Here is a 23,025-nt window from a genome sequence, read left to right on the forward strand (position 1 = left end):
ATTCTTTTTTTATATTCTTTTCCATTATGGTTTATCATAGGATATTGAGTATAGTTCTCTGTGCTATAGAGTAGGACCTTGTTTATCTATTCTATATATAAAAGCTTATAGATCTATTTTAATCTTAGTCAAGGATTATTTCTCATTTTTTATCTATACTTATTTAATTGCTAATGAAGCTGAGAATCTTTGCATACTTTTATTGGCAGTGTATAGTTATATTTATATGTCCTTTGCCCAGGTTTTCATTCGTTTGTCTGTTTTTATTGATTTGTAAGAGCTCTTTGTGTATTTCATATATCAAACTTTATTCTGTGAAATATGTTAGAAAATATTTTTTCCCAGGGTTGCTCATCCTTCAGTTTTGTTTAGGGTGTTCTTTATCATGCAGAAGATTTAAATTTTAAGTGATCAAATCTGATCTTCTTGGTTTCTGGAGTTTATGTCTTTTTTATATATCCCACTCTCAAGAAAATAAAATTAGTCTTCAATATTTTTTCTAATACTGTTGTAGTTTTTTTTTTTCTATTTGGATCTTTAATCTGTATCGGATTTATTTCTGAGTATAGTGTGCAGTAGAGGTCAAACTTTATTGTCTGCCAAATACAGTGTCTAACACCGCCCTGTAAGATGTTATGGAAAAACACAAACGAACTTGCAGGCCAACCCCATAGATTGTCAATTGCAAGGATCGAGCAAGAAGCAAAACTTGCCTTTCCTGACTTCTGCTCAGCACCAAGCTGCGTCCACAGTCTCGAAAGACAATGGGACACCAGTTTTGGTTTTGAGGACACTGAACTTTGTTTGCCTCACCTCCATGATCCAAATATTATATCCTCAGTTGCTTCAGGAGACTCAAGGCATCTTTGTTTCTCTGTCCCTTTTCCCTACCACCTAACCCAGCTACTAGCACATATTAGCTTCTTCGTAAGTGTTCATTGACTAACTGTGATGTGAGGCAACCAATTGTTAATACGATTTTGACACTTTACCCAGAGTGCTAGGTTCAAGTATTCTCAAGTCTCTTTTCCAGAAGGGTTTTCAATCAGATTTCAAATCATTTTTAAAAGACACATTATTTGGTTTTTGTTTTTTAATTTTATTGAAGTATAGTTGATTTATGATGTTGTGTTCATTTCTGCTGTACAGTAAAGTGATTCAGTTATACATGTATATATCCTTTTTCATACTCTTTTCCATTATGGTTTATCAGAGGATATTGAATATAGTTCCCTGTGCTGTACAGTAGGACCTTGTTGTTTATCCATTCTATATATAATAGTTTGCATCTGCTAACCCCAAACTCCCAGTTCGTCCCTCCTCCACTCCCCTCCCCCTTGGCAACCACAAGTCTGTTCTCTGTGTCTGTGAGTCTGTTTCTGATTTGTAAATAAGTTCATTTGTGTCATGTTTTATATTCCACATATAAGTGATATTATATGGTATTTGTCGTTCTCTGTCTGACTTCGCTTAGTATGATAATCTCTAGGTCCGTCCATGTTGCTCCAAATGGCATTATTTCGTTCTTTCTATGGCTGAGTAATATTCCATTGTATATATGTACCACATCTTCTTTATCCATTCATCAATCGATGGACATTTAGGTGGTTTCCATGTCTTGGCTATTGTAAATAGTGCTACTATGAACATTGGGGTGCGTGTATCTTTTCGAATTATAGTTGTGTCTGGATATATGCCCAGAAGTGGGATTGCAGAATCATATGGCAACCCTATTTTTAAAAAGACACATTATTCGAAAGTCCCTCTGCGTATCTAGCCCAGCCCACAAATGACTTGTCAAGTTGCAGGCATTTTTCCCTCTGTCTGTCTGTCTGGCTGGGCCTCCTCAACCCCCTCTACCTTCTCTCCAGGTAGTCTCTGTACTGTAAGCTCCAAGTAGATGGGACCCGTTTAACTTAAAGCAGCAGACACGGGTGGCTTGTCCTGTTACTGCCCACTGAGTAAATAATACTGATAATTCATTTCATCCCTTACAGAGAACTTCGGGGGGAGAAAAAAAAAGCTCCAGCTTGACCATTAAAATGACCTTTACACCATTTAGGTGAATCTAAATTGTGTCATTTTTTTTGGTCATCAGCCTGTTAACTTGTCAGTCCTTAGTGGCAGTGGTATATTTTTCTTCTGTGCAAGTCTTAGAGCTTCCATTTAGTAGATTTAGTAAAACAGGAATAGTCACTTTGTGCAAACATTTTAATTAATTTTAAATAGAAAGTTGAATGTACAGTGCTGTGCTCCTGGAAAGCCTTAGGAACAGGGGAGAGAGACAGGGACATAAAACTTTCCACATGTGATTCCAGAACCATCTCCCGCCCACAACCAGAGAAGACTAGGGGAAGAAAAAGATGATGTCTTTCTATTAGTATTATTTGATGCTTTTCTGGTGGTGCTGGTGGTGTGTGTGCCTTTGAGACCTGCTGCATTTTTAATTTTATTAACCCTTGAAGTCAGTCTGGAGATTCAGTCTGGAATTTCATAAGCGAACATCCGTTACTTACAAACCAGATGTCAGCTACTGTTTTGAGTCCTCAGGCATTTCAGCACACTTAATGTTCCCATCAACTCTGAGAGAGAAATTTTTGATGGGGAATGTGGGTCTCAGAGAAGTACAGTGATCTTGTCAAAATCCCAAGGCTGGTAAGTGATGGGTCAGGATTTGAACCCAGGTCTTTCTGGCATCAAAACCCTTATTCTTTCCACCTCTGTTCCATATCATATCCAGGCAGATGCAGTCAGAATCGTTTGTCCTATAACCTGTCATAAAAAAAAAAAAACTTGTAGATTTAGTGATAGTAAAACTATAAGAGAAGTTATTAATGCAGGAGGTCCCCACCTCACGCGCAGCCTCTCAGATGAGGACCAGGCTGAGCCTTACATACTGTGATGCTCTGGGTTGAGTTGTGTCTGAGGATGAGTCTATTACCCGGAGGGAAGGAGTTCTCCATGCAGGTCAGCCCAGTGACCACTGGAGGGCGCTCATCTGACATTTGCCCTCTGTCCCATGGTAAATGGGTTACTAGAGAGCGTCGTTCTTCTTTAACTTGCCTTCCGCTTTTTTTATGTGACATCAGCGGAACCTGTCGAGTGCCCTGCTTTCTGGAGAACATCACAGTGTTTTTCATTTTCTGCCACCCTCCTGGTGAGCATACAGCAAACATATTGAAGGAAGGCTGCATTAAGAATGTGGAGAACTCCCTGACCTGACTATTCTCTACTTTTTTTTTTCCCCTGAGTAATTTAAGTAGGTCATATTTTAAATTTGATTTCCCAGGCACCTAGTTTTAAATAAAATCCATTCTTACCTTCTAGACAATCCAATTTTTTTCACCACTTGGAGTTTATGCAGAAGAAAAACAGTTACCATATGAATAAAGAAAATAATCCTAACTGTATTTTATCAATTAATAAAAACAATTGTTTCCTCCTTACGTTCTACCCTCTTCCACCTTTTGGGTGGAAGGAAAGTGCAACGGGAGCCCATTGGTGGTGATTTGATGTAACTTTCTCTGCCACCCAGGACAAGTTCAATATATAACCCTCGTGTCAGAAACAGCCCTTGGAAGCTCTTATCACTAGGCATGGGTAGCCATGCTTCTTACTGTTTTCCTGTTTGAGTGTGCAAGGGAAGAAGTGCAAGTAAGAAATGATGCTGATTCTAGTCTTCCCACCAGGAGGTATCCCACAAGTGTTACCTAGATCAGAAATGGCAAGTGAGTTTTCTCTTGCCAACTCCGCCTGCTCCCAAGTCCCAGCCAGGGCGCTACATTGAAGGTTTTTAAGGCTCTTCCTAGGCTCGGGAGGACAAGATGCCATGATCTGCCCCTGCAGAGGTGCAGGAAGGGAGAATAGTAGCTCATGTGCACTCATTTGCCCTCCCTGACCTAAAGCTTAGCATGAGTCTTATGGGGCACTGACATGGGACCAATTTACTTTGTCCTGGAAGCCCTCTCAATACTTTGAGAAAGCCCATCATTTCTCATACTTGTTTGTACTTGCACGGTCTCTAATCTGAATCTTGGGCACCCTGGTTCAAAACTCTTTCCTCTACCCTCTCTCAGACAATCAGCATGGGTCGCAACTCTATAGATCTCTCTGCTCAAGTCTCTTGGAAATAGAAGGCATGCTCCCTACATTTAGAAAGAGTTTATCTAAATTTAACATGTAGCTTTGATGTTCTCTCTTTTGATCTCATTCTTCTTCTCTGGTAGATTCATAAGGATAAGAATGGAAATGGTTGTTTTTACAACTATTCTAAAATAGAACATGGGGGTGGGGATAGCCCCTGGATCACATGGCAGCTGTTGAGGTGTTTTTGTTTCATGTCAGTTTACAGTTAGGGTCAATTACAATCAACACACACTTCACCAGAAAAAGGCATTGTATGTACAACATGAGGTCCACTCTAGAAATTGTTCTTTCCACACCTTTCATAAATGGCCATTTTGTGCTTGCCCACACGCCCACCACTTGGGAATCCCTGAATGTCAGGAACATAACAGACATATTTACTAATCAAGCCAACATTGATGAATGCAACACTGGAAGGAAATCAACAGTGATAAACATAGTCTTGTCCTTGAGTAGCTTACTGTATCTTTGGGAAATGAGACACAGAAGGAGAATTAATTACTATGAAAACTAAATAGAACATGACAACGAAAGGGGAACGGTAAGGTGGATGGGGCCTTTACTAAGGAGTGATCTAATTAGGTATGTAATCGCGTCAGGGATGGGGAGACCATTCCAGTTGCAGGCACACATGTACCTGTAGAATTCTTGAAGCCTGTGCATTCCAAATCACAGGTAAACCAGGAATTGTTAAAACACCCCTGTCAGTCATTTCTGAAGGTCCCTGAATGCCAGTTCCATAGCCTGGAGCCATGACCTCATTTTAGGCTCATGGTGGAAGCCAGGTTGGAAATTCAGGTTCTTTACAAACTGATCCTGAAGTGAAAAGTCCAAAGTCTGAAGGTGACCACTAAAATCTCACTCTTGATGACCTCCAAAGGGGCAGTATTGGCACGGTTGAGGCCAAACTGGTTAAGAACTGTTGGTAATTCATACCAGACCATCCCCAGATTGTCAGCCCTCTTCCTATCAACAGAGGCAAGAGGGTCCCTGCTGACATGAACTGCTGGAGATTTCATGTCTTCAACCTGCCCTCCCCTTCCTTTTTTTTTTTTAAGTCCAGGCGTATTTCCTCTTTATACTTTATCACACATGTTATGCTTTGGGGTAGGCACAATTATTTCTCTGTGGTCTAGATAAGGAAGGTGAAGCATAGAGAGATTGTGCCTCAACAGTGGCCCATCCCCTTCCTTTTTAATGAACATAAACTTATCAGGAGTAGGAGTTGACTAACCTGAGGGTAAAATATTCAGCAAAATGTGTTCTGATCCCCATTACCGACAGCAGCAACAGGCGTGTCCATGCAGCTTAGTTAAAGGCACAGCTTAGAGTCAAGGCAACCTGGTTTCCAGTGGGGCCCCCCCTACTCGTGACCTTTGTGATTTCCAGCAACGTAATTTCACCAATCTGAGCCTCAGCTGTAAAATGGGAGCGTGATTCTAGCCTCCCACCTCGTTGGGTGATCATGACGATTCAGCAATAAATTGCGCGTGAAGGACCCTATGGCGTGCCCAGCATATAATAAACATTCAGTTGGTGGTAACTGCTGTTATTAGTAGCATTTTTAAAATTAATTTTTATTGGAGTATAGTTGATTTCCAATGTTGTGTTAGTTTCTGCTGTACAGCAAAGTGAATCAGTTCTACCTATGCCTATAGCCACTCTTTTTTAGATTCTTTTCCCGTACAGGTCATTACAGAGTACTGAGGAGAGTTCCCTGTGCTATTCAGTAGGTTCTTATTAGTTGTTATTAGTAGCATTTTTGTTGTGGTGGTTATTGTTTATCTGAAGATGGCTCTGCACCTCCGTGGCCCGAGTCCCCAGCCAAGAGCCCTGCAAGCAAAGCCGAGATGCCCGGCAGGCTCAGCCTCCTTAGGCGGACACAGCTCTTCAGGCGCTGTCCCCAGCCCCATCCTCCGTGACCTGGTGCTCTGTCTCTGCTCTTTGCAGCTGCCTGCCCCGTCCTGTGCAGCGGGAATGGACAGTACTCTAAAGGGACATGCCAGTGCTACAGTGGCTGGAAGGGCGCGGAGTGCGATGTACCCTTGAATCAGTGCATCGATCCTTCCTGCGGGGGCCACGGCTCCTGCGTCGATGGCAACTGTGTCTGCTCTGCCGGCTTCAAAGGCAAGCACTGCGAGGAAGGTAAGCGCCAAGGGGTGGGCTGGGCAGCCGTGGGGGCGGGAGGCGTTTGCAGGCCTGGACCTTTGCTAGTGAGCCCAGTCCTGGCTCCGTGTTTTGCAAAGGAAGTTTCAACATTTTGCACTTCAGACACCTCGGCTTTGATGGACTTCTTAAGCTGTAGAACTTAAGAGAGAAGACTTGCCGGGTGGCTCTGGAAGACATGTTTTGTTTTCCTCTTCTTTATGTTAATTAGCTTCTTTTCTTTCTCTTCTTTGTTTTTCTGTCTTCTGTCTCCCTCTGCTTCTCCTCCCCTTCCTGCTCTTTCTTTTCCTTTTTCTTCCTTCCCCTTCCCCATCTTCCTCTTTTTTTTTCTGCTTTATTTAAAGTCCTCTGAATTGGGAATTATGGTATCCAGAAAAAAAGAAACAAGAACCTTAATCCTCCTCCCTTCCCCAAAGCTGTTTTCTTTTCTTTTCTTTTCTTTTCTTAAAGCTGTTCCTGGTAATCTCAGACCCATATATGTCTGTGTAAATATTTCTGCAGAAATTAATATCAATAGAAGGCAGTCAGGCTTGAAAGACTGTAGGTACCTGTGTCATTTAGAGACACCATGTAGGGCAAATGATCCTGGTTACCTACAATCACAGAGACTTAGAGGAGAGTGGGCGTGCGGCGAGAGGGCTGGGATTTGATGAGTCCTGAAGAGCTCACTCTAGCGTGCTTTGAAGTAGTCGCTAGCACACGTGGGCAAACCAAGCCTGATCGGAAGCTTGGAGGGGGGGGGCTGGTTTGGGGGAGGAAGTACAGGAATACAGGGAAAGAGCACCTCTCCGGAGGTGTTCGGAAGCCAGCTCTAACTAGTTCTAGTTGCTCTGGTTAGTGCTTCTGGAAGTCATTTGGTAGCAAGGTGTTGGGACCTGTGAGGCACTGGAACTCGGCCAAGCTGCCTGTCAGCCTTCCCCCTCTGTATTTGCCCTTCCAGAGTATGGTTTTAGTTGCCCATCTATTGCTTTTCCCCTTATAGAGAATCAACCACAGTTAGTAGGAAGGTAAAAACCTAGGTTCTCTCCATCTCTCGCCTGCTCAGTCATTACAGCCCTCACCGCAAAGTAATGACAGTGGCTTTCCCTTAGATACCCACACAAAAGCTCCCCTTGTGACTTCTCCCATTTCATAGTTTTTAGAACTATTTCCACAAAGACTCAGCTTCTGTGACATTATTCTTCTAAGATTTTCCAATACATCACTGCTAGTGCCCTTAATGGGGCCCAGAAGTGTGACCCCACCCCCAGATCCTCACTTGTTCAACTCTCTCTCTATTTTTCCTCTATAATAAAAGGTAGCCTCCCTCCCTCCATCTGCATCATAAAACCAAATTGGGAGCTTGGATGGAGGAAGTGCTGATTTAATAACCCTGTTTGAAAGGTTAAAGTTCTTAAAGATAAATGGACTGCAGGAGGCAAAGCTGCATTGGCTGAAGACATGGGAGAGGCCAACAATATGACAAGCAAGGTTAACACGCCCTTTTGCATATACCTCATTTGGCAAGAGGATAGTGATAGAGCAATGGTATTGCCCATCTTAGAATTTTTTTCTGTCCCGTCAAGATTGTGCATATCTGTATGAGTGGGATTTCAAGTATCCTCTCAACTTTCTCACTCTCCCAACTGGTCTCATTTAAATGTTCAGAATGAATTAAGCATCCAACAAAACAAGGAAGCCACGTGGATCATTATGAAAGGATGAAATCGCCTCTATTGATTTCTGCTACCCCAAAAGAATGAACCGAGATGATGCATATGCTGTTTTCAAAATAGGAAATGGAATCAGAAAGCCTGGATCAGCACTTTTTCTTCCATTTAGCTTTTTTCTTTCTGATATTCATCATAGTCATAACATTCAAACAGTTTACCTGAAATGGCCATGGCAACGAAATCAATAGTTGTCATCCTCCGTTTTTGCTGCATAAACATTGTTGTACAATTAGCAAATTTGCACAAGAAAATGAAAGGACAGATTTGTGAGGTTTCACTCGATGATGTCTGGGGGAGTGGGAAGGTGAGACGAGAGAAGAATTGACACATTAGTTTAAGTCAGCCATGTTTTCATGTCAGTTTCATGGTTGAGTCATTTTTCAATGACATTTAACTTCATAAATGTAATTCATGGTTCTTCAGGGGTTTATAGTACATATTGTTTGTAAAACTCCTTGACCTCCTTTTCTATCCTTAGGGACAAAAATTGCATTCACAACCCTTTTTTGTCAAACCTACAGAGGGCCCAAGACTAAATGAGTTCTAATGATTTCAGCTGCCAGAGGGCTGGTGGTATAAGGCACATGGTACTTAGCTGGTAAAGGCCACTGTCCCCCTTTTAAGTATAACACTGTTTCTATTTATAAAGCTTTGTAAAATGCCATCCTCCCTCCTGCCTGCCTAAGACTCTGAGGAGGTGGCCACAAGACCATCGTATGAAACTGGAACCAAATTTAAAATTCATAGTGAAACTACTCCCCTTAAAGTCTGAATTCAGTTATTCCATCAGCTGCTATAATTAGATAGCACAAAGGGCATATTTACTGGTTTCACTTACCTGAGAAAGGGTTATCTCATATTTCTAGATACAACCAATGATTCTTTTGATGACATTCCACTCCAGGGCTAATAAATCTCAGTGGATTTTCCTCCTTCCTTCAGACTGTAATTCAGGATAGAGAAGCAAAAGCTAATTTATCTGGAAGAAAAGTGCCATTTTCTTCCTTTTTTTTTTTTTTTTGGTATATTACTTTTTATTTCATCCTTTTAGAAAAAGATCATATGATAGTTTTTTTCAGTTTTTTGAGAGCTCCTAGCTATTGGCACCTCACCAAACATTTTAAGTGGCTAATTATAGATGGAGAGTGATTTTTGAGGCACATAGCACATGAGGTATTTTTGTGTAGATTTTGATTTTGCTATGTTCGAAATGGGGACAGAGTGAAAAACTAGAACTTTGGGATTTTCTTTTATGAGAAGAATATGGACAAGATTGATTCTGAATGAATGAGTTCATGTTTTGCAGATTCCAAATTGCACAGCATTCTTCCCAAAAGCAAGATGTTGTTAGCACCCTTTTCTCTTTCTTGTCAGTCCTTCACACTGGAAATTTGTCTCATTAACAGCAAATGCTTATGGCAAAGTCTGCCGTTTACCCTTACAGCAGTTATGTATTGAGCACCTACTGTATTCCCTTGACTGTGAGAGGCATGAGATGTTAAAGGCACTGCACAGCCTCTGTGTGAATGTCTTCCATGTGTCTGAATCTTTCAGTTCATTTACATCCAGATGTGCTCCACCCTCCTGAATGGAGAAAATTTGAAAATATCAGAAAGGGTTCATGTCATCAGGAGTAATAGTCCCCAAGGCAATGAGTTCAACATTAAAGTGATTGTAACCAGAGAAAAATGACATCATCATAAATGTCTCCAACTAATAATAAGTCACTGAAATGTACCTTCCTGAGAGTATTCCTGATTTAAAAAAAAAAAAAAAAAGCAAAAAACAATGGCAGCTTTTGCTTCCCCATGGCTCAAATAGTTTTGAACTGATTTCCAGAAATAACATCTTCCTGAGAAGGTCCGAATGGGATCCTGAAAAAACATCTCTTAACGCTGAAAATTCTTATTTCTGCCTCAAGCTGTGCCCCCAGATGATGGCAGAAGCAAAGGCTTTAATCTAGGCCAACAGACCTGATTTCCAAGCTGTTAAAATGAGCGAAGTTTATGTCTTAGTCAAATAAGATGACAAGACCCCCCCCCCCCGCCATTGCTCTGATCCACCAGGTACCATCTGAGCCTCACGCAAGACCACTGTTCACCACTCAAACCCCACGGTGTGCAGTGCCCTCTGTTCAAATTTGCCACTGCATCATTTTCTAGGAATACCTAAGGAAGCCGGTCTTCCTCTAAAAAGCCCTGTTTATCCATCCTTAGGCTGGATGGATGTCCAAAGTTTGGGGTCACATTCTCATACAAAAAGTCCTGTCCTGAGAACTGGCCTTTGCAGCTCACTGCTCTCCTCACTTTGAGTGGATTCCAGAGTAATAAACTTCAAGTCACTACTGGATGTATAGCCACTCTGATTACTAAGACGGCCAAGCAATCAGACCATGAAACTGGCAAGAACAACAGTGAGTGGAATCTGACCGTTCATTCGCCTGATTGACCGTCTGGGGGGAGGTCAGTGCCACAGCCAGAGACTCACCCATCCATTTTACTAAGATTATGTGTAGGAAGGTTACCCCTTTGGGATCACTTCCACACCCAACTTCACCTCTTCTATCCTGCACGTTTACGAACTTCTTCCTGTAGATGTGTGCTCAGAGAATGAAAACTAATTTTAGACTTAGCCTAAGTGAAACTTAATTAGGAAAGTGACTCATGCATGAGTGTCACTGGTTTTCTTTTTCATCTTTTGGTACCTTCTGAAGTCAAGTATTCGTGAAGTTAGACTGAGCCTCTCTACTTTTCTCTCCAAAAGTGAGGGATGATCGGGTTCGGTATTACATGTAGAGACATCATCAGCATTCATGGTCCAGTCTCAGAAGCCCTGATGTGCTTTAATAAGATACTAATGCTTATAAGTTCTCAAGGTTGGATGATACATCTCTATATTTGGGTCCTCCTAATTCTGCTTGAGAAATCCCCCTTTTTCCTTTACATTCTCTTCAAGTTTGAGATTTGGTGTTTTAACAAATAAAAAGTCTGTAATTCTTTATGGGTATCCTTCAAGGGGCCATGTACTACCTGGGCAGCTCCATTTGCTTGCAGGCGGGTAGGAATTGGTGGACCACTGGTCCGTTCAGCTGTAAACTGGTGTTCGTGGCCCATCCCCCATGAGTGATCAATACTTTTCCTCTTTGTTTTTTTTTCAGTTGATTGCTTGGATCCTACGTGCTCCAGCCATGGGGTCTGTGTAAATGGAGAATGCCTTTGCAGCCCTGGCTGGGGTGGTCTCAACTGTGAGCTGGCGAGGGTCCAGTGCCCAGACCAGTGCAGTGGACATGGCACTTACCTCCCCGATACGGGCCTCTGCAGCTGTGATCCCAACTGGATGGGTCCCGACTGCGCCGTCGGTAAGCCAAGAGGTTTTCTCCTCACTTTCCCCAACACTCATGCCCTGTGTTCCTTCCAAAAGCCCAAACAGATGGGAATCTGCTCTTTCCACTCGGGATGGAGGAACTTTGGTCAGTCGCATAGTACCTCTCTTGCTCTGTCCTCAGTCATGAAGTCTTCGATCCTTGAGAAGAGAACAAACAAACAAATACCACTTGGTTCTTGTGCCTCGTTGGTTCCATCACTGCAAATGACTGAGGGGCCCAGGAGGGATGCTTCTATTTGCCTTGTAGCTTTCTTATGTACACTCCCTAAAGGTACCAGAAAACAAAACAGAACAATTCAGTCCCAGACAAACTGAATGGAATGTCCTATAAAAGAGAAAAGACGCTCCCTCGGGGTGCCAGGTGAACATGTTATAAAGCTCTGCAATACTCCAGTGACAGGAAGATAATGAAGTTGCACTGTGCCCTTTATTTTCCTAAAATTAAGAGTACGTGTCTTACCTCCCTAGTGACCTTAAAATGGAATGGTTCAACAGTTCAAGCCAGTCTCCACCTTTCCAAGAATGGTTCCGTTCACACTGTCAAGCGCCTATCCAAGCAAGCCATCATCCTTCCGCCCCCTTCTGTCAGATTACCATGGCAATCAGGAAGGGAATCTATGCGAAGCTTTGCTACAATGGGAAAGAAATGAATATTTCATTCCAGAAGGAAAAAAAAAAGGAAGAGTCAGTTAAAATGGGCTATTTTGGGTATCTTCTCAGCCCACTCGCCTCTGCCTTCAACTCTGATGTTGGTGGTCCAGGCCAAGCTCTGTGGAGGATGGGGGGAGGGGGCGCCCTAGATCCAAGGCCCAGCGGTGCTACCGACATGCTGTGTGACTTGGAGTGAGTCACTGACCCTCCTGGTCTGGTTTCCCCTCCCCTGGCACGATGAGCCATGCCTCCCTCAGTAGTCTGTCGTAAGGATGAGTGTCTGGCACGTGCTTGTCCTCGAGTGAGAGGTCTGGAATGCCAGAGAGTGCATATCTGTCTGTATGTCTCCTCCCCAACCACAAAAGACTTTGAGCTCCTTTGAGAAATAGGCTGTGTAAATGCAGCACAATTAGAGCGGTCATGATTGCCACCAAGGTGCCGATCTGGGTGACAGCTGGGCCTGCAGTCATCGTGAGGTTGGAGCCGCTGGGTCTCCGACTGGCCTCTGGTCAGTTCAGGCTCTCAACAGGGAAAAGAATCCCAGCTGGCTGGGGAGTCAGGCTCCACAGGTATCTTTTCAGGTGGGCACCTCCCAGGTAGCTTTGCCAAACTGCTTGAGCAGCAATGTCTGACCTCTCCCTGGGATGGTCTCAAGCCCCAGAGCAGTGGTTCTCACACTTCAGTGTACATCAGAAACACTTGGAGGACTTGATAAAACAGATTTCTAAGTCCCACTCCCCACGTTTCTAAGTCAAGAGGACCAACCAGGGCATAAGAAGTTGCATTTCCACGTAGTTCCCAGGGATGGCGATGTAGCCAGTCCGGGGACCCCACTGTGAGAACGCTGCTCTAGAAACTACCTCACAGTGGATGAATACCCAGCCAGTGGAGAGACAGGCCGCCCGAGATGACATACCTCTGGGCCTTGGGCCAGCTCCAGGGACCCGGGCCATGTGTGTGGTCTGGCCTCCAGTGGAGGGTTTCACCGGCTGTGGTGTTGAGCTGTAATCATTGTTTTTCTTCCAGAAGTGTGCTCTGTAGACTGTGGCACTCACGGCGTCTGCATCGGGGGAGCCTGCCGCTGTGAAGAGGGCTGGACAGGCGCAGCTTGTGACCAGCGCGTGTGCCACCCCCGCTGCATTGAGCACGGGACCTGTAAAGATGGCAAATGTGAATGCCGAGAGGGCTGGAATGGTGAACACTGCACCATTGGTAGGCAAACGGCAGGCACCGAAACAGGCACATATTGCTTTATTTTCATAAATCGTAGATCTATAGTGATGGTCGTGCGTTGCAACTGGCTGTTCCTTCAGGGACACGAGTGCTCTCCAGCATTTCCTGCTGCCTCTCCAAATCTCCCAGGGCATAGTAGGGAAGGGAAAAGCAAGGTCCCGATTGGAAAAGGCTTTCCCTTCTTTCCAGAATTCCAGATTGGGAGGAAAGGGACCAGATCAAGATAAGAAAGTCCATCCAAATTACTAATCGTGGAGAAGGGAAATGCACACGCATGGGAAATTGTCAGGGCCTGGAGGTTTCAAGCACCCCAAATGACTGCGGTCTTCAAGTCTCCCCTTTTTGAATACCCTCCCAGCCGGATCCCTGCTTGCTGGCAACAACTGAACTCACTTCTTTTAGACCAGGTTGGATGCAGGGCAGGACTCCCAGGTTTCCTGGGTAACCAGGTACCCCTCTAATAGGTTTGAGCATCCTCTTGCTGTCCCAAGGCAAGGCTTTGTCCTTGGACTCCTGACCCTCCCCATCACCACCACCATCGATAAATGTCTCCTCTTCTGGCCCCATTTCATTCTCACTCAGTCACCTCTCTGTATATCTAAAGCTTGATGACTGAGAATATTTCTTAAAAGGTCATTTTCTTTAAGAAGTAATACTTCTCAAGTTTCTTCAGTTTGGGTTTTGTTTTTGTCATGGTTTAGGGTTGGTTTCATGCCAAGCTGGCTGAGGCCACTTGCTTGCATGGAAACTCTCAGAGAAGTCTCTATCCAAACTACTAACATGGCCCCTTGAACTTACCTTTGATTCTTGCCATTGAGTTGGGGGCCCTCCCCTCTGTCCTAGCCCCAAGACCCCAGGCACCTGGAGTGAGAGGCAGGGTTAGGAGCTTCTCCAGGGCTGACTCATGAGATCAGACTCAGTTTCCCATGCTGTTCATTTGGGTGGTCAAGCAGAGATAAAGTGCTCTCTGCGTTAGGTTTCCCCCAATTATCTAATTGGGCATCCGAGGGGCAGCGTGCCTATCCAGGCCACGACCATAGCACCGGGACCCTGCCGGGACAGTCTGTTGGCAGTGAATTGTTTTTGCAATCGTTCAGTGATGCTCCAGATCCCGCTCCCCCTGCAGCCGCTTTCATCTTCAGTTCCCTGCAGAGTCTGGGGGATAATTCGGAAGGCTTTCAAGGGAAGGAAGTGCACAGCCCAATACTGAGACAGTTTAAAATCCTTATTAATAGTTCCCACTCTTCAGGGGTGCTCCTCTTGATATACTTTTGCATGCTCGGTGTGATCTGAATACAGACTCTCCCCACCCTCATACCTCCATTGCCCCCAGTCTCCCTCCCCAAAAGAGCTCTTGCCAACCAGTAACCTTTAGGTAGAAAATCGCCCTTTCTCTCAGTTCACACAACCCAGCCTCAGCCTCCCCTTTGCTCTCCCCTTCCCGCATCTGCCGAGGGTTTAGCATCCCACAGGGATTCCTGCTGACTCTCTCCTACCTACAACTCATCTCTACTCTGGGAAGAGCTCACAGGAGGGCAGCCCTGATGGATTAGAGCAGAGGTTGGAGAACTATAGGCGGGGGTGCAGACCAAATCTAGCCTGCTGCCTGTTGCTCTGTGGCTTACGAGCTAAGAATAGTTACATTATTTTAAGGGTTGAAAGAAAAATATTTCCTGACACATGACAGTCATATGAAATTCCAATTTCAGTGTCCCTTAAACGAAGTGTTAGTAGAGGACAACCACACCCATGTGTGGATATATCATCAGCTTCTGCACTGCACCTTGGCCTTAAGTAATTGCAACATGGTCCACAAAGCCATTTGTTGTCTGGTGCAAAAATTACAGGAGAAATCTGGCCAACCCCTGAATTGGAGAGTTGCGCAAGTGTTGACAGAGAGGGAGGAGAAAAGAGAAGAGGGTCAACGTTCACTTTAGAGAAAGGATACCAATCAATTGTGACTTGAAGGCCATCAGGGGCCAAGAGAAAGGGAAGGATCCAAATGTCACAGAGAGCGAGTGGAGAGAGAACAGCTGTTGCATGGAAATGTCTCTGGGGCCTGTGAAGATGAAATGGGAAGATGGTAACTTGAGTCTCATAGAAGATGGTGAGGATGTGGCCAGCAGGAGAACGCAGGAGATGATTCTTTCTAGCCAGCCCTTTGGGTGAGATGAATTAGAGAAAGGTGTTTTTGCTCCTTGAAGTGTCTAGTTCAAGTTTCCCAGCTCCATGAGCTCTTGAGAAACAGAGAAGGTGCAGATTTATATGCCAAGTAAAGCTCCCCCAAATGAAGCTAGTGACGTCCCAGGAAAGTCTCTCCTTCAGAATTATGATCTCTCATGACTTCATGAGCTCGCACTACGTATGTTATGAAGATCTTTATCACCAACGTCTGTCCTTGTGAGAAATTAGGGCTCTGTGGTTTTATTAGTAGTATCAGTGCCATCTCCTCACAGATTTACATTCACTGGGCTTTGCTCAAAAAAAGCCAAGCATTCCTTGGTTGGTGAGATTTGCTATTCAAAATCTAGAGGTGCTCGTACACATGTAATTGCTCCTTTTGCTTTTCAACCTCTGCCCCCAGAGCTGTTTCATGGAGTTTTAATCTTTTATTTTGAGCAGACTCTCCTGTCGATTCACTCTAAGTGAATGCCGCAATTTACAAGCCCAGAATCAGTCCTCCTCCTCAGGGATACTGACAGTCAGAAAAGAAAGAGAGGCTCTTTGGTCCCTTTCAAGCAGAGCCTCAAATGCTATATTTTGAAAATAGAAAATAAATAAGAATGAAATGGCACCTAGTCTGCAAAAAAAAAAAAAAAAAAATGCATTGGGAGGTTCGGGGTAGGGCAAAGCAGTGGGTGCTTGGGTTGTCTGTGGTCTGTTTTCAAAAGGTCGTGGTGCGACAGTTTTCTTAGGGGCATTGCAAATAGTCAGCTAAGCGTCTCACATCAGTCCTTGTGTATCACGTTTATTTTACCCAAGGAAGCAAGAAGACAGATGCAGGGGAGAAAGAGATGAGGATAAAAGCACAGCCTTCCAGAACTCAATCAAGTAGAATCACCAGGATCTATCCATGCTTGGTCAAATGCATTTCTGGAATTTTTCAACCAAATTATTCCTTTATATTTGGATATTTAATACATATTGCTAAAGATTTAAATATAAGGTATAACATTTCAGTGTTAACTGGTAGAGCTAACTTGCCAACAGGTTGGATTCTACCAAGCAATGATCTTTTATTACCTCTTTCTAACAAGTTAAATACAGAGTATGGCAAAAATCTCCAGAATTGCAGAGAGGAGAAATAGACATTGAATCCAAATCAACCACAATTCGTATATCTCTTTGGAATATATTAACATTATTTGAATAGGCTGCGGTTTACTCATATGAATAAATCAGAAGGCACATTGTGTGGTTAGACTAGTTTCATTCTTTAAACATAATCCTAAAATGGGCTGTTGTTCCTATCAGCTGCCACCCCTCCCACCACCCCTTATTAATACTGTGGATTTAACCTCAGCAGTCTATTCAAAGTCTATAACACCAGGGCATAAAGGAACCATAGAATAACTCAGAAATCTCTATGAACTAGAGTAAACTCAGATAGACATCTCTTATAAAGAAACAGAGTAAATGTTAACATGTTCTGCAAGCAGAATAGTCGGGCAAAATACAGGGAGAGACCAAAGTTCTTATTGCTGGAGATTACAAGGAGGAAAGCAAAATGCTCCTTGAGGATTGTTGCCATTATCGTCAGCTGTCCAGATATCCACTCTAAATAATACAATCTAACACACACACAGAGTAAATCCACCAAAACTAGGCTCCGACCCTAGGTGAACTCTTTGATATCTGGGTAGCGAGCAATGTCTATAATGGTTATTCCAGCCTGTTTACTTTTTCTATGTGGTCCTGACCTCCAGCTGCATTTTGGAATCATGAGGACTGGATTCCCAGGATCGTGTGGGACTGAGTAACCTGCCCCTGTACCACAAGTCAGAACAGTTTTCTTTTCCCTCTATCGCACTGGGACCCTTCTATTTTTCCTCTTTAATTGGTTGGGGAAAGAACTAGATTCTTGTGATGTTAATAAGGAAAATGAATCTTTACCCAAGGTAAAACCAGCCGTGCGACAATCTGATGTGCTGATCAAGTGACTGTCATCAGGAGTAGACAGGGTCACAATCCAAGAGGGAGAGAGCTTCGGAGCTACAGGGAACAGGTCAGGCAGAAAACGACTGTCAAAATGAACCAACTTCAGACTGAGTCCAGCTGCTTCTGCATCTCATTCCAGCTTCATTTAAGTTATGGAAACTTTTTTTTTTTCTTGTAGCTATTATCCTTCAACATTTGAGCTTTCATGACTCTACAATGAGGTATCAAGTTGAGATAAAATTAGCCACTGTGGAACCGTCCTTCCCACTGGGTCTCTGGAAGCAGCTAATTCTCTGATTGGTTCATTAACCTATTCCTCCGGGAGCTCTTATTGGAACCTATCCTAGGATCTCCCTATTTTTTGAAGTGAAAGCCTAAAGTGGTAGTTCTTCACTGTTTAAGATTATAGACAGCAGAGAGCAAGCAGAACATGTTCCACTGCTGCTTTTTTTCCCCCTACGCGTCGGCCAAAATGTGAGCCTTTTCATTGAAGATCAGGAATCACCACATGCCCAGAAGTTCTCTTCACGTCTGGGTCAGGCAGTCTGCCCAGGTTTCCTACCCAACCTCAGCACAAGGCCCTGGAGGTAGAAGTTAGAGGAACCCATTTTCAACTCAATGCAAAAAGTGGAATATAATGAAAGGGAAAAAAAACTGCCTTACAAGTAGTGAGACTCTCGTAGCTGAAAGTGTTTACTTTCTTAGCCTAGATGTTGAAGAGGGCCTTTCAGGGGAAGGTAGACTAGATAGACACAAAGCTCCCCCTGATTTTATGGCTCAACCATCCTCTAATTTTAAATGGAAACATTTTTTTGGTATGACTTTCTATGTGAGTTAGTAACATATGCCCCAGCAGAAAAGGAGGTCTCATCAAAAAAGAAAAGAGGGGAAGAAGTCTTGCAGTTATAGTTCTGTGGGGAGACAGTGAGTTGGAGTATTCCTTGTACCATCACCTTCATGTTTCAGAGGGTCCCCTTGATGTACTAGCACGTGGCCCACAGGGACAAGGCCAGATCCAACAAGTAGACAGCTTGATACGAGGTCTCACCGCCTTCACAAGAGCAAAGGACTAAAAACAGTTTGGAACTCTTAGAACAGAAACCCATGGGTGAGAGTGAGCGTGAGGAAGATTCCAGACTCAAAAGAAAGGAAAACATCAAAGAATAAGAGCTGTTGAAAAAATGGGCTGCACTCCCTGAGTGTATGTAGTGAGTACTTGGTCGCTTGAGCTTTTACAAAGAATCAACATTTCTTCCAAGACTATGAGTCTTGGGTTCCACAATATGCACTCAAGGCTTTATATTAAAGAAAAGGGGAATGCAAAGAGGGCCCCAGAGCAATGAACCCCATAAGATGTTCATGATGGGCATTTTCTCATCACTTGCTATCTGATTCATTGCGGTGTCATGAAGAATAAATTGAGAGAGGGCAGGAGCTCTGTGTTCTAGGCTTGACTGTGCCACGAACATTCTGGATGCCCTTGAGAAGTCACCCAACCTTTCTGACCTTAGTTTCTTCCCAAGGCCAATGAGGGGGGTGAACCATATCACTGCTTTCTAGAGTGTGGTCCACAAACATGAGATGTTTTTGTTGGTGTGCAAATGTATTTTATTGACTGGTTATATGGGGCTTTTAAAAAGAAGTATTAGGAAAAACCATAACTGGCTCATTAAACTCATGATTATATGGGCGTTAATGCTTAGGGATGTGGCAAAAGCAGGTAGTGATATTAGGCCTAAGTAAATTTGAAGAAAGATATTAAGTAAATAACAGTGCAGATATTGCAAATGTCACGAATGCAATATGTGATTGACTAGATTTAGAACACACTTGGATGAGATGATCTCGAAGGACCTGTCTGTCCATCTCCAGAAGTTTATTACTTTTGATGCAAATTTATATGCATCAAATGGAATGGTCCACTCCAGGACAATCAAATCTTTCTCTCTTCTATAAGGTCAGGGAGGGTCTCCAGGTAGATTCCCATAATATACTAATACACTTTACATCAAAGGGATGGATACAGCAGAGTGTTGGTTTTGCCGATGAAACGTTGTGAATTTTGTTAGTTAGTTTGTGTGATTATCTGCTCATCTCAGCTCCAGTTTACATCTGATTTACCTAGAGAATGCTTCTGTGCATTGAAAAACTTCCTTCAGTGGTTTATATTTGTGTTTCTTTTTGTCCATTTATATTTGTGTTTCTTTTTCTAAATTTTTTATTGAAGTACAGTTGATTTAGAATGTTGTGTTAATTTCTGCCGTACAGCAAAAGTGATTCAGTTATACATATATATACATTCCTTTTTTAAATATTCTTTTCCATTATGGTTTATCATAGGGTATTGAATATAGTTCCCTGTGCTGTGCAGTAAGACCTTGTTGTTTATCCATTCTATATAAATTAGCTGAAGTCTGCTAACCTCAACCTCCCACTCCATCCCTCCCCCAACCCCCTCCCCCTTGGCAACCACAAGTCTGTTCACTATGTCCGTGATTCTATTTGTTTCGTAGATAGGTTCATTTGTGTCATATTTTAGATTCCACATATAAGTGATATCATATGATATTTGTCTTTCTCTTTCTGATTCACTTCGCTTAGTATGATAATCTCTAGGTCCATCCATGTTGCTGCAAATGGCATTATTTCATTCTTTTTTATGGCTGAGTCATATTCCATTGTGTGTGTGTGTGTGTGTGTGTGTGTGTGTACACACCACATCTTCTTTATCCATTCATCTGTCGATGGACATTTAGGTTGTTTCCATGTCTTGGCTATTGTAAATAGTGTGCTATGAACATAGAGGTGCATGCATCTTTTCGAATTATAGTTTTGTCCGGATATATGCCCAGGAGTGGGATTGCTAGCTCATATGGCAACTCTATTTTTAGTTTTTTGAGGAACCTCCATACTCTCTTCTGTAGTGGCTGCACCAATTTACATTCCCACCAACAGTGTAGGAGGGTTCCCTTTTCTCCACACCCTCTCCAGCATTTCTTACTTGTAGACTTTTTAATGATGGCCGTTCTGACTGGTGTGAGGTGGTACCTCATTGGAGTTTTGATTTGCATTTCTCTAATAATTAGCTATGTTGAGCATCTTTTCATGTGCCTATTGGCGATCTGTATGCCTTCTTTGGATATACTTGTGTTTCCTAATTAAAAAAGAGATGGTGTTAAAGTAGAGGTCCATCTGACTATATCCACGTCACTCGGATTTGAGCAATGCAAGCCTGATAACGAAGGGATTAAGACACAGTCTTTCATGTCAGTCTACCTGAGATCAAATCCGAGCAGATTTCTTAACCTCTATGCGCCTCAGTTTATCTGTAAAATGAGAATACCGAATACGACCTACCTCGCTGGGTTATATGTAAAGTAGTTGGCCCAGTGCCCATCATAAAGTAAAAGCCAGATAAATGTGAGCCAACATCATCATTATCATCCCCGATTATCACCATCATTATCTACTACCAACGTAAGACAGAGCACAGGGGAGGATTATCAAAATCAACTTCTCTTTAAGACATTTCTGCTGCCTTCAGTCTCCCTCTCACACATCTGCCTTCAATCCATCAAGCAGTTAGCAGCATGTCAAAAACAACACCTACCCACTCTCCATTTCCCAAACAAAGGTTTGTTCTGTAACTTGCTGGCATCTGGTTCTAACAGAAAAACTGTCTCTCTTACCTGGAATTGAACCTGCTTATTTTACCAAACAGCCCAATTGTACATGAAACCAAACATCTGAATATCCTTAGGTTAATACAATTGTGAAATTGGGGTTTGCTGCTTTCAACCAGAGTTCCCCCATACTAGACCTCTTGGACATATCCAGGGGTAACCAAGAGTTCTCTGAGAATTTATTTTTAATTCTGGGTTTCCTTTTTACCATAAGTATACTTCAAAAGGAAAAAGACTTTTCCTTTGAAATATTACTTTGGAATTCTGTTATTATTTGAAGAGAATAAAACTTCAGTTCTTTAAGCCAGTGTTTCTCCATATAGGGACCACAGACATATTCTGGAGGCCTTTGGTAGGAATCTGTTCTCCTTTAAGAGGAAATCTGGTATTTCTTACGTTTGAGGATGTTGTCAGGTCAGTGTGTGTTAGAACACCTTGTCCTGGTCTCGCCTTTCCTTACTCCTTCTCATTCCTCATGACTCTGGGTTCTAAGATTCTATCTGCCTGGCTCTGTGCATCAAAGAATGACCTAGGAGCCTCAACTTTGACTCAGTTGAGTAGCACACATGCTTTTTGGGGAGTCAAGACCCTCACTGATTGTCTGTCCCTATTCAGCCCAATAAACTTCACAATTGCCCGCATTCCTCCCAGGCTGCAATTGCTTGACTCCTTGGAGCATAACTCAAGGGTCATATCTGGGGATTCTTTGCAATTCCTTGACTCATCTCCTGGGTTATCAGGAGTCGTACCGGGTATCCCAGATGTTCATGGAAGAAACAGATTTTGCATTTTCTCCCAAGTTGTCTGCCTCATGGGGTTCACTCTTATACTAACCCACTTCTTTCATAGCATTCTATTTCACAAGCTCTTTTTCAAAGGCTTGCCTTTATTGCTTTTGGAAAATAGGGTACCATCATTTTGAAAACCCGCCAGTCGAAGTCAGGGATTATTGCTCTCCTCCTCCATCCTTGCCATCGTGCATTTCTATGTATCATTATAACCAGACCCGCAGAGGCCTTCATACCATTGATGATCTCTCAGCCTTTCCCTTCATGAGTAATAAAGAAAGAAACCTCACCAAATAGCAGCCAGGAGAAAGTTGAGTATTTCATCATAAACATTCTCGGGATAATTAGAATGGATTAAATTACAAGAGAAAATGCATTTAGTTAATCTTCCCTCTAATTAGAAAAGTATCCCTGGTTTTAAGTAAAGTGTTTGTTTTTAAAAACATATTTTCATTGTAATCAGTACGGGGGAGGCCTGCTTGGTCCTCAATGATAGGATTCAACATCTGCAAAGTAATTAAAAGCTACCAGCCAGTGATTTTTTGATGATTAAGATCCTTCAGGAGCCTATTCAGTCCTTTCCCATTGCTTTCACCGTGGGATTCTCCATAAATGACCTTATTCTGTGGTCCGTGGCGACGTTACCCTCTTTCTGTGCCCAAACGGGTGAAGATGTGTCTGACTCCTCTCAGTCAACAAGTGTCAAGTGGGAAGATTAATTCAGGAGAGTTTATATACTTTTCCAAGTGAGCTGGGATAATAGTCAAAATGAGACCAGTAGGCAACCTGAGACATGCATGAAATAGAACAGGGTCACAGTCTAGCCCTCCATGAGTTCTATTGCAAGGCTGACAGATCCCACACTGCCCCCAAGCCCTACAAGTCTGTCCCACCAGTAAGGAATGATTTACATCACTTCTTCAATTTTATGGTTCATCCCAGCTGCAAAGCTCCGTCACCCCTAAACATTCCTAGAAGTTTCCAAAGGTGTGTCACGTGTTCATCTTTAGCCCATTCAGATTCTTCTAGCTCAGTCCCCTCAGTAAGGCTGCCTACAAAAGGCAGTTAAGGGGAACCCTAGAGTACTTGCCCTACTGCCCGGGT

General features: G+C 43.1%; 1 protein-coding gene across 11 annotated transcripts in view; it reads left to right on the forward strand.

Moving 5' to 3' along the window:
* TENM2 (teneurin transmembrane protein 2) overlaps nt 1-23,025 on the forward strand; it is a 1,017,264-nt gene that overhangs the window by 849,179 nt on the left and 145,060 nt on the right. For 10 of the 11 annotated variants that reach the window (XM_007171390.3, XM_057541632.1, XM_057541633.1 and 7 more), the window contains 3 exons: nt 6,097-6,291; nt 11,182-11,382; nt 13,086-13,298. In XM_007171390.3, coding sequence (XP_007171452.2) covers nt 6,097-6,291; nt 11,182-11,382; nt 13,086-13,298 — 609 coding nt within the window. The remainder of the gene's footprint in view (nt 1-6,096; nt 6,292-11,181; nt 11,383-13,085; nt 13,299-23,025) is intronic. The other variant, XM_007171391.3, reaches the window with a different exon arrangement.

This window comes from Balaenoptera acutorostrata, chromosome 2 (assembly GCF_949987535.1).
Source record: "Balaenoptera acutorostrata chromosome 2, mBalAcu1.1, whole genome shotgun sequence".
NCBI lineage: Eukaryota > Metazoa > Chordata > Mammalia > Artiodactyla > Balaenopteridae > Balaenoptera > Balaenoptera acutorostrata.